General features: G+C 35.5%; 1 protein-coding gene across 10 annotated transcripts in view; it reads left to right on the top strand.

The window, feature by feature from the left end:
- FIGN (fidgetin, microtubule severing factor) overlaps positions 1 to 16,263 on the top strand; it is a 127,206-nt gene that overhangs the window by 23,861 nt on the left and 87,082 nt on the right. For 3 of the 10 annotated variants that reach the window (XM_021528567.3, XM_085584320.1, XM_085584323.1), the window contains exon 2: positions 96 to 265. The exons of 4 other annotated variants lie outside the window; for them this stretch is intronic. In XM_021528567.3, the coding sequence (XP_021384242.1) occupies positions 241 to 265 (25 nt within the window). In that variant the 5' untranslated portion in view covers positions 96 to 240. Of the gene's footprint in view, positions 1 to 95; positions 3,303 to 16,263 lie in introns of all 10 variants that reach the window. 3 more of the 10 variants (XM_085584319.1, XM_085584321.1, XM_085584322.1) reach the window with 3 other exon arrangements.

Below are 16,263 nucleotides of genomic sequence, written 5' to 3'. Positions count from 1 at the left end.
GTCATGTGCTTTTTTTCCCCCCTTTCTTTCTTCTCTTGTGATCTGAGATCCCCTTTTTGTTGATGTTGCTTTCCCACTTAATTATATGCATGTAGGTTAAATGAATACCTGACGAAAGGGCCCACGTTTCAAGGCAGTGACATTTGATAGCTGAGAGGAAAAGTGGCTTTAATGAAAAGCAACCTTTGGAATTCCTGCTTGTGAAAAATCCAATTCAGCTTTTTGTGCTGCCAGCAAGAAATGATCAGTAGCACCAGTGTTTATGGTATGTCCGTTTTGGGATCTACTTCCTTTGCATCTAAATAGCAAAGACAAATTTAAATAGCATGATAACGCACTGAGGACTCTGCATGCAAATATTTTGTAATAAATACCTAATGTTTAATAGTATATTTTCTCGTATATATGTAGGTTTTTTTTCCTCTTGCTATCATTTGTTTATCATTTCTGCTTCAATCATGGCATTAGTTTTGTCCATTGTATTGATCTCAGTTGTGAAACCTGAAGTTGCATGTTACCAGCAGTGCACTATACACACCACTGAACTCCGATGGTATGTAAATTAGTAAAACTCGGCGAGTGGAGAGGGCAAAAACGTGTAGCAATGAATATATACACCTACACATCTATGTGCTCATACATACATGCCTAAAATGCATCTTTTTTTCCTTTTGCAAACTGGTATTTTTTTAGTAGTTATTTAAACTCCAGCTGCTTTTCCCTCTCTTTCTTTCTGCGTAATCAGCTGCTAGAGATTTTAACTGATGTGGGGTGAGGGAATGTTTTGCATGTAAACAAACAAAATTACTGTTGTGGTGAAATGCTTAATACAATTTAATAAGGAGTATTTTATGCTCAGTTTACAAGTGTCTGGTTCACACTGCTCTGCTCTCAATGCTTAACAAAATGAAATAATCAGGTGCTGGAACTGGCTTTATTTTAATGGTCACTCTCCAGACCCCCATGCTGCCCCTTCCTCCAAAAAAGTCAGATAAGATGGAGCATGGGGAATTTCAATAGAGCTCCTTGTGTGCAGTAGATGCACCTCTAGGTATGCAGTTAAGGCTAAGGAAGTAACAACAAAAGTGATTATTAGTCTGTTTTGTGCAACCAAAAAGGGGTTCACTTTTATGTTCACTTTTAATTGTGTGTGATAGTAACAAATAAAGATGGAGAGAGACCCTAGGGGAGAGAGAGAGAGAGTGTGCATGTGTGTGTGTGCATGTGTGTATTTGGGATAAGGGTGAGGTCTGCCGTGTGTGGCTGATGATCTCTCGTAATAACATATCTGAATGCAAGAAAGAAATTGAGAGACAGTTGCACAATGTACACTCCTATTTTGGTGTTGTAGGTGACTGTATTGCTAAACATATCCCAGGTGCTATGTGATGGAAATGATCTGATTGCATTTTGCATTTAGAACTTGTTGACTTTGGAACAATCAATAAGGCAACTGTTTATTTTAGATGCACATAATTTGCTCTGAGAAATGTTTTAAGGAGAAGAGCAAGCAAGCGAGAGCGGAACATTTTTTTTTTTTTCCTAGAGCTGTTGGAGCAAATGTGATTGCCAGATGGGAGATTTCCCTCTGTGATGTTAAAGCTGTAATATATATTCAGAGCAGATTGGACTGCTGCTTGTGATGAGGAGGATATTACATTTATAAATTTTAAATCGGGAATTGGACAGTATGCTGAGAGCTGAAATTGGATGGTGTGGACGGTTTGGACTGTTAAATGCAATTCCCAGATAATAATAATAATTATAGTAGCAGTGATATATGTATGTATAATAAACATGATACTATTAGGCAGCTATATATATTCTATGGTGCTTAAGTATATATTTTCAATATGACTTCTCTCTTTCCTTGCTTCCCTTAAAATGCTAAGGATTGAGGGTGATTGGGAGGGGGTGTTCAAAATGCTAAGGATTGAGGGTGATTGGGAGGGGGTGTTTAAGAGCCCACTGTTAGGAGAAATTAAATATAATCAGGTTCCTGTTTCAGGAAAAGTTTTGCTAAAATTCTTTCTGCAAATTCATCTCTTTTTGAGTTTTTGTTTTGCCCGTGCATGTGGCCTGACAGTGCCACAGTCCTGAAAGACTGGGAAGTGGGAACTAGTCACACTCGAGCAGCTCTGCTGTTGCAAATTAAAAGTGTGTTGTGGTCAGGAAATGAAAGCTACAATGTCTCTTTTGAACAAGTCGTTTATCAAGAGAAACATCTATCAAGCAGTGACTTGTCACATTGATCCTCTAAAAGTTAGGTCCGAAGTGGAAGCTGCTTTGATGTTTTTGATGCCAAATTTATAAAATTGAGAAAGCTGGAGAGAGTAGGACTGATTTGCGCTTAAAAATTGCTCTGCTCTGGGCGTGACAAAATCATCAAGTATCTCTGATATAAGAGTTGGTAAACTAAGGAGGTATCGGATCTTCTACCTTGTTTTTATTTTCACATGGAAACTTTAGCTTTGCCACACAGGCAATTTCTTTTCAGGCTTCTAAAGATCCTGTCTGTATGACTCTCTGCATTATTTCGTCGGGGATATTTTCTTGCTTAGGAATACATCTGTTGCTTCCAAATGGAACCTTTTTTTGTTGTCTTTCTGATGGTATTTATAGAGTTCTGCTTGAGAAGGCAATTTTTTTCCTCTCTTCTCAGTCTTCTTTCTTCTTCTTCTATTTGTAATCTCAGTTTCCACCTCTCATCCCTGTGAAGCAAAGTTTCTTTTACTGCCAAAGTAATGTTTATTGCAAGTAAGGTACATTTAAAGGTATCTGTTAGCACAGCTTAAAACATGTTAAGAGTACTGCTAAGTGTCTCTTCCCCTTCTGATTCTCTTTTTCTATTATCCATTTTTAGCACATGAACCATGCTTTCATTCTCAACAGGAGCAGTGTATTTCAAATTGAATTCAAAGTTAATATTTCAAGTAAAAAAAAAAGACCAAAAGAAAGCCTAAAATTGGTGTTTTATCTTTCTCTATTTTCAACCATCTAAATAGTTTAACAACTTCACTAAAAAGTTTTTCATTTTGCATAAAGTTTGTGTTTGGATTATAAAGGAATCCTTTTGAAGAAACAAGGGTTTGGTGTTTGGTTGTTGGGTTTCTGTTTTCTTTTCTGTGCTTTTTTTCTTTTTTTTTTTTTTTTTTGGCTAGGTTATGAGTGAAATCTTCCTTAAAGCAAGATGCTATGACTTCTTTTCTTCAGTGTCGTAAATGAGACTAACACTGCTTATGAATACTTGATAGAGACCCATTTGAAAATAGGCAACAAACAGCAGCGTGGTGGGAGTTTTGGTGAGTGTTATAGTTGCTAATTAATCATGTTTGAAATGAAGGAATCATAGCATGGTAATAAAGGCTCATTGTTGTTTGATGTTTGTAACAGGATGTGACTCCTACATGAATCTGGTGGGTTTGGAGGTTTTGTTGTTATTTCCTCCCGTCATATTAAGATACCTTCAGTATTAGCTCGAATTGTTTTTATGTATTGCAACATTGTGCAAGAACAGGAATGTTTGCTTATTGTAGCATCATTTTAGAAATATTATGATTGTATTGTTATTGATATTTTCATCATACAGTTCATGGGAAAAAATGACTGGTCTTATGTCATTAGCCGTTCTTTAAGCTTTTTTATAGTTGAGCATAGTCAAACATTTTTTGTGGTTTATTTTCATGATACAAAATGCCCTACTATTTTTATTTCTTATAATTGAAAAAGGGCACTTGAACTTTTGTGCCCTACTTGCTTGTGTGTATGTAGTAAGGGATAGCAACTAAAAATATATTCCAGAATAGTTTGTATACTAGCCCTTTAAAAATTGAACTCTATAACACTTGGATGGTGTTTTTGTTTTCTTGGTTTTGTTTCTGTTATGGCTCTTATGAGATGTGTCATCTTTGGGCTTTAGTTTTCATCTCTCTATTAATAACTGCTATAGACAATGGAGACAGAATCTCTTTCAAAATACAAAGATTTAGTTTCAAAATTTAATAAAGCTATTTTATGCTGAATGAACAAGGTTTGGAATCTGCTATTGTTTAGATGCTCAGTTTCTTTTAAAAATATATTTCTTAGAGGAGAAATATTCTGTATGGTTCCTGTAAATAAGGTTATTCATTGAATGCATACAAGAAGCATTGAATATGATGACTGATCCTTCTGTAGTCCTAATCATCAATTAATAGGCTTATCTGCTTGTTAGGAGTGGGTTTAATGGTACAAAATCAGCATGAGACCTGTCTATATGAAACACTTGTATGTTGTTTATGACAGACTGAGTTTTGATCTTGCATCCCCAGATCTAATAATAGAAATATTTGGCTCTTTGCCCCCAATCAATATATCTGTTAACAGAAAAAACTTCACACAATACTTTTATAAAGTGCTGGATGTATTGATACCAAGTTGATAAATTTAATTACTGGGGTTTTACATTGATTCATTGATCTTATGATTGGAGGAAATTGTTCTGCAGACATTTCTGAAGTATTGAGGAATATTGTATGTCCATAAAGCTTGTTTAATTGATAAATCAGCACTTTTTTTCCTTCTCAGTTATTGATAAGACATAAAAATAACTGTAAAAATAATTTGGAATAAGCTGATTAGAAATTCTCATGTGCTACTAACAGAGCAGATGAGAAGCAGTACTATGAAGGTGAAAAAAATGAAGTTTGAAGTGGAATTGTACCTACTGGGCTAGTGAAAAAATATTTAGCTTTAAAAAGATAAAATAATTTACAGTTCTCAGAATCTGGACCATGGTGGCTTTTTTTTGTTTGTTTGTTTTTGTTTTGGTTGTGGTAGCTTGCCTTTTTTTTTTTTTTTTTTTTCTTTTCCTTCAGTACTATGCTTTGACTCATTGGAAGCTGTTTTAAATTAGATATTATGGATGTATGGAATTTTAGATAAGCATCTGATCCAAAATGAATAGTATAGCTATAAAAGCAATTTGAAGAGCCGTAAATTCAGGATTGCGTATCCCTGATATTGTTGCAGAGTATTAAAATCTTGCTGCTAGAGATGCTATCCTCTAAGTGAAAACTTATCTTCCTTATGGGAAAGATGACTTCAGGGAACTCTCAGCTGGGAAAAGGCCCAGAGGTTTTTTTTGTTGTTGTTGCTAAAACAATAATTAAAAAAATCCAATACGTAGAATTAGTTACAGGGATATTTTCCAGGTGAAAAACCTTACGGGAGTACTTGGCTCCATTTCGGTGAGGTATGCGACCTTTTCACCCTATGTCAATGATATTTTTATAGAGTGTGTGAGAAATGCGAGTATAAAGAAAATTCCTTAAGATCATTCAATTTTTATTTTTTCTTAAAAAAACAAAAGAAAAAAATCTCTCAATCAAAACAACAGCTCTCCCTTAATGAAACTGATGAAATTGTATTCCTTTAAAGAATGGTAGTTAATAGAGAAGAACAGAGACAACCACTTGCCAGATGTTGCTGCAGGTTCGACAAATACAGTCTTACCCTACAAGGAGCAGACAATCCTACACTGGAAGTGTAATGGAGGTCAAAGGAAACCTAAGTTTTTCAGACTTTTAATATTGTACCTGCCATCCGCTGGATGCGCATGTTAAAGAGAATGCATATATCTATTATATTTCTTGGAAGATAATTTGTATTTGCAGCAATCTACTATGCACAAGTGGACTTCACTACTATTACTTCTAAATACCTGTTGGGGTTGGCCCCGCTTTGTGACAAGTGAGGGGAAAAATGGAAAGAAAAATAGCTGGTCAGTCTTGGTTACCAAAATCTTGAGAAACTGGGGGAGAGATCGGGCTTTGACAGGTCAGTTTAAGAATGGGATGAATACAAAAAAGTGTAATCTGCAGAAAGCACCACTGATTATGGGCATGCGGAGATGTCTGCAGTGATGAAAATGTGGAGTCTCTGCTTTCGTTTTGCTGAGCTCTGTTGCTATGAGGTATCGGCACACACAGAATGTTAATAACAGTATTGTGTGTCTGTTCCAATAGTGTTTCGAACGGTACCTGTCAAACATATCATAACACTCAACTATCTCTTTAATCATATAAGCAACACTCCTTACTGCAAAAGCTATTGTATTTGTACAATAGAAAGAACAGCCATACATTATTTGAATAATGGACTAAAACTTTGTTCTTTAAACCATTTTTCTGCAGAGAGGAAAAAGTTTCATGTATCTTGGATGTAATTAAAAATAATGTAGCTACAGATGACTGTCATGCCACTGGCTGATTTTTACATTTTTTTTTCTATAATAGTCTATTAAGTGTGTAGTCTGATATGCCATGAAATACTGACATAGCAATTACCAGTCATTTAACTGTAACTGAGAAACTCTTTTCTCAGTTCTTTTATAGTGTAGCTACAGCTAGCATATTGCTAGTTAAATTTCAAATACCCTGAAAGGTATGTGGACAAAATGCTGAGATTATTTTGATGTGATTACAAATTTTGGTGATGTAAGGACATTTTTGTTCCAGAGTGCTTGAAATCATGTATTACCCAGACTTTCTGTTGTCTGTTTTTAACCCTTCTGTGTTCTACTTTTAATCTGTTCTGTACTCTGTTAAAACACGTGGCTCACCTTCTGCAGATGAATTGCTCAATGTATGAAGATGTATGCCACAGTTTATTTTGTGTAATATTTTAGAATGTATGCATGTGTCATGCTGGTTATAGATTGGTGATGATAAATTTATTTGAGTAATGTGTATCTTATTTGCATTAATACCTTAGCAGTAAGAGCATACTGTGGTCAAACTTCATGAACTAAGATAGCGGTCTCACATCTAATTGAGCAGGATCTGAAGGAATGATTTTCTGATACAGGTCACAATTGAACTTTTTGTTTCTCTTCTTCAGTGTGGTAAAATGCTTAAGGGACACATGAAGGCATGTTTGTGTAACTCCTACTAATCTGAAGGGAATTTGTAAATGAATATTGAGAGGAGATGGGAGAAAGGGCTGAACCTGGTAGGTCACAGGGGTTTGTGGCAGGAATGTATCTTTATGTTTTCATTTAAGATGTTTTGGGGTTTTTTTACCTGATTTAGAATAACAGCTGTTTGTCTTTTAATATGTTGGAAATAGCATCTCTATTTTCATCTGAGATGATTTTTCCTTTTTGTCTTGTCTATTCTAGCATACAAACAAGTAATTAATAAAAAAGAATTTATACAGTGAGCTTGAATTATCACTTAATAAAACTTAAAACTGTAGTGTTGCAAAGATATTCCTAGACAGTACAACTGATTTTGTGTGCTTGTCTGCTGGAGACATGGTGAGGGGAAGAGCCAAAAATTACTTTATATTACTGAATAATGGCAGAGAGTGGATGGGAATGATAAAATGATATGCAGAAATTATTAATCCATAACAATAGTATCAATATTGACATTTAAAATATTATGAACTCGTAGCCCTACTGTACAAACTGCTGTGGTAGCTGTGCTTTTAGGTGAAAGTAGCTGTATATATGCACTTATGGCTCAGTGTGGTCATGTTGAAAGTATGAACCTACTCATCACGGATTCTGAGAAAGTGCAGGTTAACATCCTCTGTGTTCTTATACCTTCTGATTACTTCAACCTCCTGTGTTGACACAGAGAAAGAAACAGCTAGATTCTATGCTGGAAGAATAAGGTTTGCAAGCACTGACTGATATTAGGTATCCCATTGTGATACCTAAACCAAATTTTAAAAAATCAAGCATCCTTTTCAAGTTAAACTTGAGAAACAGAGAAAGGAACAGCAAAGATGTTTCTGAACACATTTGAAGGAGCACCATTTACTTTCAAAAGAGATCTTTCCCATCACTTGTGGATAGCTCCACCATGAAGAGCAATATCAAAAGATCTCAGAAAAGTAACTATTCTTTTATGTCTTCGGGAACTCAGATGCTTACAAGATTGTTTCTGAGAAAGAAAAGAATTGATCCTATTTTCAGTCCCTTGTTGTTGGCATTTGTGGACCACATGACTAGATACAGTATTGTAGAAATATACTCTTAGTATGTGGATACAATTCTGTTTCCCCTTGCAGCTCTAAAATAACAGTGCAATGTGGCCGTATGAAAACTCAGTTTGGAAAATGTTTTTATTAATTTGTTTTGCATTCTATGTAATTGTTTTATTTAATATACATATGGAGTTTGCTGGGGATCTTTAAGCTTAATAGATAGGTCATCCACATTATTAAAGTAGAGAAATTAAAATTAAAATAGTCTGTGTTGTTTTTTATAGACTTAAAGTCATCTGTGATAATTTGTGAACTGGTTATCTCCAGTCAGAAAACTGTTGGGTTTAAACATAATAAAATTTAAACCATCAGCATTCAGTTATTTTTAATATGGAAGAAGACTATAAATTTAGTAGCTCTTCAATTAAATGAACACTTTATTTACAAAATTAAGTGGTTTTGTGTTTAGTGATCTTAGATCTTTATATCATAAGGCTTTATATTAACTCCATAACTATAGTGGTACTGTATTGAGCATACAATAAATAAGCAGATATTTAATTTTAAAGATAATAATTTTTCATGTGTTCATAGAATTTCTGATAATTTTTTATTTCTTGCTCTTTTCCTTCAATAAAAGCAGTAATATTTTGGAAACTGTTCATGCTGCAATTAACCTTTCTTAATCATTGATTTTCATTTTGTGCTTTGACTTTCATTCATTGTATGTCATACTCCTGTCCTGCATAGGCATTCTTTATACTACAACACTGATTTATTTTTCCACATTCAGTTTTAAAAACTTCAGTGGTAACATGAACCATGATGGGTAACCATGGTCATCCCATCAAGCAGTGTTATTCGGATTGATGTCAGTAAATCCTATGTATGAGGCACTTGTCATTATTTGGCCCCTAGCATTTGTCAGTGTGGTAGTCATCAAAGGCACATCTTAATATGCAGAGAACATATTTGTTGAAACAAACTGTTCAGTAAATATCAGAAGCCTTTATTTTTTAAAGTTAGATATAGGTAAAATATATCTCACTATGAGCTATAGGTAAAATAGTTCTCATAGTGTGCATATAGAGCCTGAATAAACAGTGGCTTAATGCATGACATTTTTAAAGTTTTCACTAGTTAGAAATATTCAGTTATAATTCAGTTATGTTATCCATTTGGTACAGAATAACAAATTGACACTAATATTTATTTGGAGTAATAATTTTCAGCATTAATTAAGGAAAGCTGTTTTGTTATTGAGTAATTAGCAAATACCACCCCACCCCCACTTCCCCAGTAGAAATTGTAGAATTCACTACTTTCATTCATGACAGGCAAGTCCTTTTTGGACTAAAGTTGCTCTCTTTTTCGGAGCGTTACAACAGCTGCAGTTTGAGCTTGAAGGGTCTGAGTGGCTGAGATAACATCACAAATAGTATTGCATCTCAGAAAGTGTAATTCAACTTTCCACTTTTGGGTGCTTGGTTATCAGAAGCACTGAGTCCCTGGAATTTCTGTTGACTTTGGATATGCAGGTGTGCAACAGATTTTAGAAGCTAGGTGTTATAAGGAATTTCCCCAGAAAATAGTAGGCATTAGCTTTATTTGTACTTCTTAAATGTTCCAGTCTCCCTCTTGAGGTATTAATGCTGTATGATAAAAGAAACAGAGCTTTTGCTTTTCCTGGTGATCGTAAAAACACATTTGAAATTCATCAGGACAAAAATACATGCATTAATAAAGGCATAAGGGATGATTAATTTGTGATTTTGCTCAGAGAAAACTTTAAACTATTTGTTACTGTGTAGATGTTCCAAGGAACAAAATGCAGAATAGATTATGCTATTCTAATTGCAAAATCTTCCTTAGCTATCTTCTCCCTCCTCCTAATCATTCTTCTTTCCCCCTCCCCCTCACAGCTTTTTTAAACAATTATGGGCATTGTGCTCCTTAATGGTGCATAGTTACTGTAAAGATAGATGTCCTCAAATAATGAGTTTCTAATAATAATCAGAGGCACTTAGATTAAACTGGTTTTGTATAGAAATCTTACAGTATGAAAAAGTACATCTAAAATCCTGAGATATATTTACAGGAGCTAAGCCTATTTACAGAAAACTAACCCAATTTTGTATCCATACATGTGTGTGGGGTGGGGGCAGTGGAGGTGTATTGAATGTGTGCCTATGTTTTTTTCCACCTGCTTTAAAGACTTCAGAAGATTTTTGGTTTTTTTAGTATAGATCTCTATTTTGCTTTCTGATAACAGAATATATTTTAAAATCACAACCTACTAATTAGCCTCTGTGTTTACACTGGAAAGCTTGCATCCGTTCAAATGACTTTTACCGCACTCTTCTTTCGATCTGTTGCTTCCCCCACCTCCCATCCTCCTCCCTCACTCCCTGTGAGGTTTATTACATTAGATTTGTTGCTTTCTTCCTTGTTCAGAAGTTCTGAAGGCAAGTAAATGAAAGTGCTAAGTACAGTAACAGATAATTGTTACTTGAAAGAGTTGTTGCTACATTGGTTAGCAATAGTATCTTTTCTAACAGGTACTGAATCAGCAAGGCTGTACAATAAAAAGAGCAAAAAAGTTTAACTTATTGTTTAGAAATACATATGCCATTTAAATGGAAACAAACCCCCAGATCTCCCACATACCTTTTGGGGTTTGGAGAACAAAAGCTTACTTGTATGCTCCAAATTCCCCTGGGCCTTAATTTGCAATACCATTATTTAAGCCTGGCTGATACAAACCCATTGCAGAGAAATAGTATCTTTCCTTCCTGGCTTTTCAAAGCCATTCTATGCCCTCTTCTCTGCCTACTTGCATCCCCCAGAACTCCCCTCTTCGTTCCCAGCCTCTTGGTCTTACCCTGCCCCTGTGAAACTCTTTTGTATTTGAAATGTAGTAAACAGAAAAATAGTGAGCTTATAAAACGCAGAAAACTGCCATTCTGCATGGTTTTACTGACATCACTACCAACACATATGTAATTCCATATTCTGACTAAGAGCAAGGCTATAATCACTTTAATATCAGTTGTGTCCTCTACCAGGTGACCTGTAGTAGTTTATTGTAAAGATAAGCACCCCAATATAAGTTACTTCTTCTCTAAGTCAGATCTTATAGAAAATATTAACCATAAAGTGAGGAGAAACTTGTGCCTGCTTAACATGCTTCTTGGGGGTGCCAGGCTCTCTGGATGCAGTACTGGCATTGTCAGATGCTCAGCTGGAAGCTATTCTGGAACAGAACTGGTTTTGGGTGTAATCCCTAACAGCTGAGAGTAAATACAGGCATCACTTTAGCTTGATGCAGTGTTGAGCACTACAGCTGTATTTATTTTGCTGCTAATAAAATGGCAGCCTACTTTGTCATTAAGAGGCTTGTCTTTTTGAAATAGCAATTGAGGTGTAATACTGAGTGTTTGAGTTAGTGGAATGAGCTAAGAAATAGATGAGCTGCGTTCCTGACTGTGGGTGGAAGGATGGTGAATAATACGTGCCTTGGCGTGGCATCTGCCAAAAGCATTTTTTCTCTTCCCCCCTGCTACGCTGTTCTAATTTTGAAAGGTATAAGGTATTCTAATAAGCAAAGGGGAAAAGAAAAAAAAGTAAAAGGGAAAAAAACTTCCAAGCAAGTCATTATAGCACATCTCAATGACTGTGCCTCACACTTAATTTAATTAGAAGACAACTGCACTGGAAAACTGGTCATTTTAATCGTAGTTAACAACTGGTTCTCTCCTACCCCCACTCAGAACTCATTATATGCCACATTGTATAATGTAATTTCTTCAGGAAAATTAAGTATAAATAGGTATTGTGTAGTTAAAATAATGAAGTTTTCATGAAAGATACTAACTTATCATTTAACTATGTTTTTAGAGGAGAAAAGAAATATTTTTCTTCTGGTGTTTCTTGTTTACTATATCAAACAGAAAAAATCCCTGCTATCAAATTGGGATATTTTCTAAATTTTTAAACAAAAAAGTGACTGCATAGCTATTAATATGTTCATTATATGGTAAGAGGGCACTGAAGGAAGTGAAACATTGTATATATATGCATGTTTCTTGTAAGATAACTATTTTCAGAAGGGATTGCTGTTATGTTGTAAAATAATTTACTAGTGTATGGTTTCTGAAATGGTGTGGGTAGTTCAGTGCTGGATTTCTGGCAAGACAGTTTCGTAGTTAGCTGTAATAAGACTTACTTGCTGTCAGTAGTAAGATAATGAAAAATAAAGTATGATTTAAGGAAAAAAATCTATCCATTTGCATTTGTCCACCAAATTCCAATTGGTGATATGTTTGTTGGGCTGAGGTATTAAGTGCTCTGTGGACTGTGTTTCAACTAGTGTATGATTGACTAGGTATATTAGAGTTTTTTACTTAATGCAAATGCAAAATTTGACCCTAGTTTTACCCTGGGATGTTTTTGCTTTTAAAAATATCCACACTTCATGAGTACTCTAGTGATTAAAAAAATTCATTGTTGTTATTTGGGGAGGTGTGTCTCTATGCTATAGTAAGAGTAACTTACTGAATTGATGTTGAATAGATTTTATTTTTTTATGTTGATTCCAAAGTTCAACTATGTGAATGCTGTATCATCTCAAAATTTTAAATCAACATTTTATGCACTGTGCCAAAGCACCCATGAGCTCGTTAAGCAAAGACTTTTTCAATTATATCTTTTGTTTATGCATGTATTTATACTTGACAGAAATCCTTTAGGGGTTTGGTTTGCTGTATTAATGCTTACAGTGTATTAAGAGCACATAAAATATGGTAGAGATGTCAGTAAAACCATGCAGAATAGCAGTTTTCTGTGTTTTATAAGGTCACTATTTTTCTGTTTACTATATTTCAAGTCCAGGAGTTTCACAGTGGCAGGCTAAGACCAAGAGGCTGTACTTACAGATCTAGTGCTGGTAGCTTCTGCTGTATTTGAGTAGCTGCTGAACAGTTCCTTGGCCAGACATCCAGCCTCTAGAGGGCACAGCAGTAATCTCCTCTGCCAGACCCTCACCCACACAGTCATCTGCACAAAGTTTTAATGCTGGCACCTACAAAGAGAATTCCACTCATGTTGCATTAAAAAAAAAATCTCTGTATTCCTCATTTTCCTGGAGTTTTGCTACAGTGATTTCCTTTTCTTTTTCCTTCTTTATTCTCGGAAATGTTTCTGTATTTGACTTTTTTTTCCTCTGGTGGTGATCTTTATTAAAGTAGACTCAAATCCATTATATTGCTGACTTGCAGATATTTCTTCACCTGGTACAAACATTTCTTCAGTTATACACTGCTTTTTGCTGTAGTAAAGACTACAGAAGCCAGTGCAGATAATTTCAGACTTCCACAATTAGATACTAAAATTCCTTATGTACTAAAATCTGGATAATAAATAATCCAGGTGTGATTAAATCTAGTTAATTCTGCTTCAGTTGCATAGGTTCAATGGCTCAATCCTTTTCTATTGTGAGATGCCATATTACAGCTTTTTATTCTCCTATAGATTAATGTTACTAATGTCGATATTTATGTGAAGTCATACTTGTTCTCCAGTTCACTGTGATTCTCTACTCTAGTATATCACTATTAGCAATCAGGTTTTCAATAATTCAAATTAATCTGATGGTCTGCTTTGAATTTTCCTTAGATGTCCTCATGTAGAACAAAAAAAGCAAATATTCCTGGATTTGACACCAGGAATGAAGACACCAGTCTGCAGTTCAGTTTTGTTCTAAGACTTTATGTTTAGGGAGAAATGCATATTGAAGAAAAATTCCTTGCAGAGTGTCATTAACCACATAGACAACTTTTTTTTTTAATAGTGGTATAAGCTGAACAATTTGTGCTTGAAAAATTGGCATGAATTTTAGCTACATATTAAATGATGAGCAATAAAGCTTTACGTCATTGGGTTTCTAAGTTTCTGCACAACTTAAGAATGGAGGAAGGTTGTGATCTTGTTTATTTTGTAGGTCACCTTGCTATGCTCAGTTCCCATTTCCTAACCTTTTCTTCAAAAATAATTAAAGTTGTTTGGTTTATGAAGTGTAGAGTGTCTGCTTTATAGGTGGTACTAGACCAAATTTTCTTGGGAGAGTTTGACAACATCCTGTGAACAGTTTGGAAAATTTAGGTAGTACGTTGCCAATTTGAAGCAATCACATTTCCAAAGTTTTTCATTGCTTTAAAATGTCAAAGAGTTTTTGTTAGTCTGAGGATAATGACAGTTTATGGAGATACAGGGAAAAAACTTCCAAGACAGAGTACAATCTCTGGAAGTGCTACATCAAACTTTCATGTCTTCATCACCTGTGACCAACAGACAGTTAACTTACTGGAGAAATAACTGTGACGTTGTTTTGTGATTCATCTAATCCACTTTTTCCCAGGGGGCTTAGACAGTCACTAGTGTGTCACTTCAGCCTTGGCACACACCCAGGTTTGCAAACTTGGTTCTTAATTCCACGCTGTGGTGTGGAGCTCTGCAGTAAAACTCTCCAACATACTGAAATGTCAATGAAAAAAGAAGGTGTAACACTTGGAGGGTGTCATGGTCAACTCCTTTACAAACCCAATCTCTGCAGGGTTATGTGTACTCTCAGAATAAGCTTCTGCTGTTATGGAAATAGGTTGAAAATATAGTTAGGGTATCTGTTCAGTCTTAAATAACCAAGTTTTTTGATGACATAATTGTTTACTGTCAGACACTGGCCCTGCTGTTCTGCCTGAGAGGGAGCATTCTTTTTCTGCTAACTGCTGATAGAGGATTGGTATCATCCAAGTATATCCTTTACTTTTGTCCTCCAAACCCAAATATCCTTGGCCTTTCTCTTCCACCTTGTCAAATCCCTGGTTTTTACAGCTTGTTCTGAAAGCCAAAACAAAATCGGACTGCACTGAAGTTAGTGGGGGGAAGCAAGCAAGTCCTAGAGCCAGAAATGTCTCCACAAGGGACACAGTGCTTGGGTGCCAGCAGGATGCCTGTGGCATTGTGGTGGCAAGCAGAGCTGAGTCTTGGATGGTTCAAAATAGCAGGAATAAATGAATATGATGTGGATGCATTGATACAATTTATAGGATTTAAAACAAATAAAGAAAGTTTTATTGGGAAAATAATTCAAAGTCAGTTTTCACAGGGAATATTAAAGCACCAAGCAAGTCCAATGTAAACTAAATGACAGGTCACTGACTTCAGTTGCTGGAAGTGTATGTGTCATGTCTTTTGTCTGAATTTAGAAAAATGTGAATTTTGTCCTTGTGGTGGACTTAAACATAGAACAGGGGAGAAGAGCAGTAAAGGACTTCTTTTTTTCACTCCTGAACAAATGAAAGCATGAGCACAGCCAACTTGATTTTAAAATTCAGGCTTCAGATCTCTCTTTAAATCATTTTTAATAGACACTAAGTTATAAATCATCCAAGCAATTACATGAATACAGAAGGAGTGGGGCCTAGCCTCAGCTTCAGCCCCAGATGTTTCTTGACTACAATAATGGCCCAGCCCAGATATTTACAGCTTAATTTCTGGTCATGTGCACTTGTCCATAAATGGTTCCTTTTCCATTTCCAGTTCAACAACTGAACAATTTACAGTAGAGCATGATTCAAATTTGGATGATGGCAAATTGTGGACAGAGACGTTTATCTTTGGAAACTTTTGAGTCCATTTCCAATATTTAGAATGTAAGGTAACTCTTGAACAGAGAATGATAGATTGGCCCCCTCTCAATTGTTGTGTTCTTAACTTTTTTTTTGTCTATTATTGTATATAAAATCCGGTTTTATCCATCCCTGTTTTTAATTTTTTTTTTTTTTAGCTTTGCTGCAGTTCTGAGCAGAGACTTTTTTTCGCCCTCCTTTTAATGCTGTGCCATCTAGCATGACTTGCACTGCAAGCCGGTGCATCTAACCTTGCTGCTCTCTCCATTCTTGTCCTGCTTACTGCTCCTCCCAAACAGCCCAATGCTTGAAACTAAACAAATTGAAAATAATGATTGGTAACCATCTGCTGTGCTGAAATTCCACGTACAGCAGTTAACTCCATTTTACAAAACAACTTCAATCTAGTGAATTACAGTGCAGTTCTTGGTGGCAGCAGATAGCAACAAGCAGTTTGGAGTTCCTCTAGACAAAGCAGTTAACGTAGGGAGCATTATGCAGAGTCATTTGGTCATGTTGGGATGGTGGGAGAATACTTGTGCCATCAGACAGTTTAGTGTAATGCATTTGAAACTAGAAAGAATCTGACCACGGCCTAATTGTT

Source organism: Lonchura striata, chromosome 7, assembly GCF_050655825.1.
Source record: "Lonchura striata isolate lonStrDom1 chromosome 7, ASM5065582v1, whole genome shotgun sequence".
NCBI classification, from domain to species: domain Eukaryota; kingdom Metazoa; phylum Chordata; class Aves; order Passeriformes; family Estrildidae; genus Lonchura; species Lonchura striata.
This window is presented reverse-complemented; position numbering and strand designations above follow the sequence as displayed.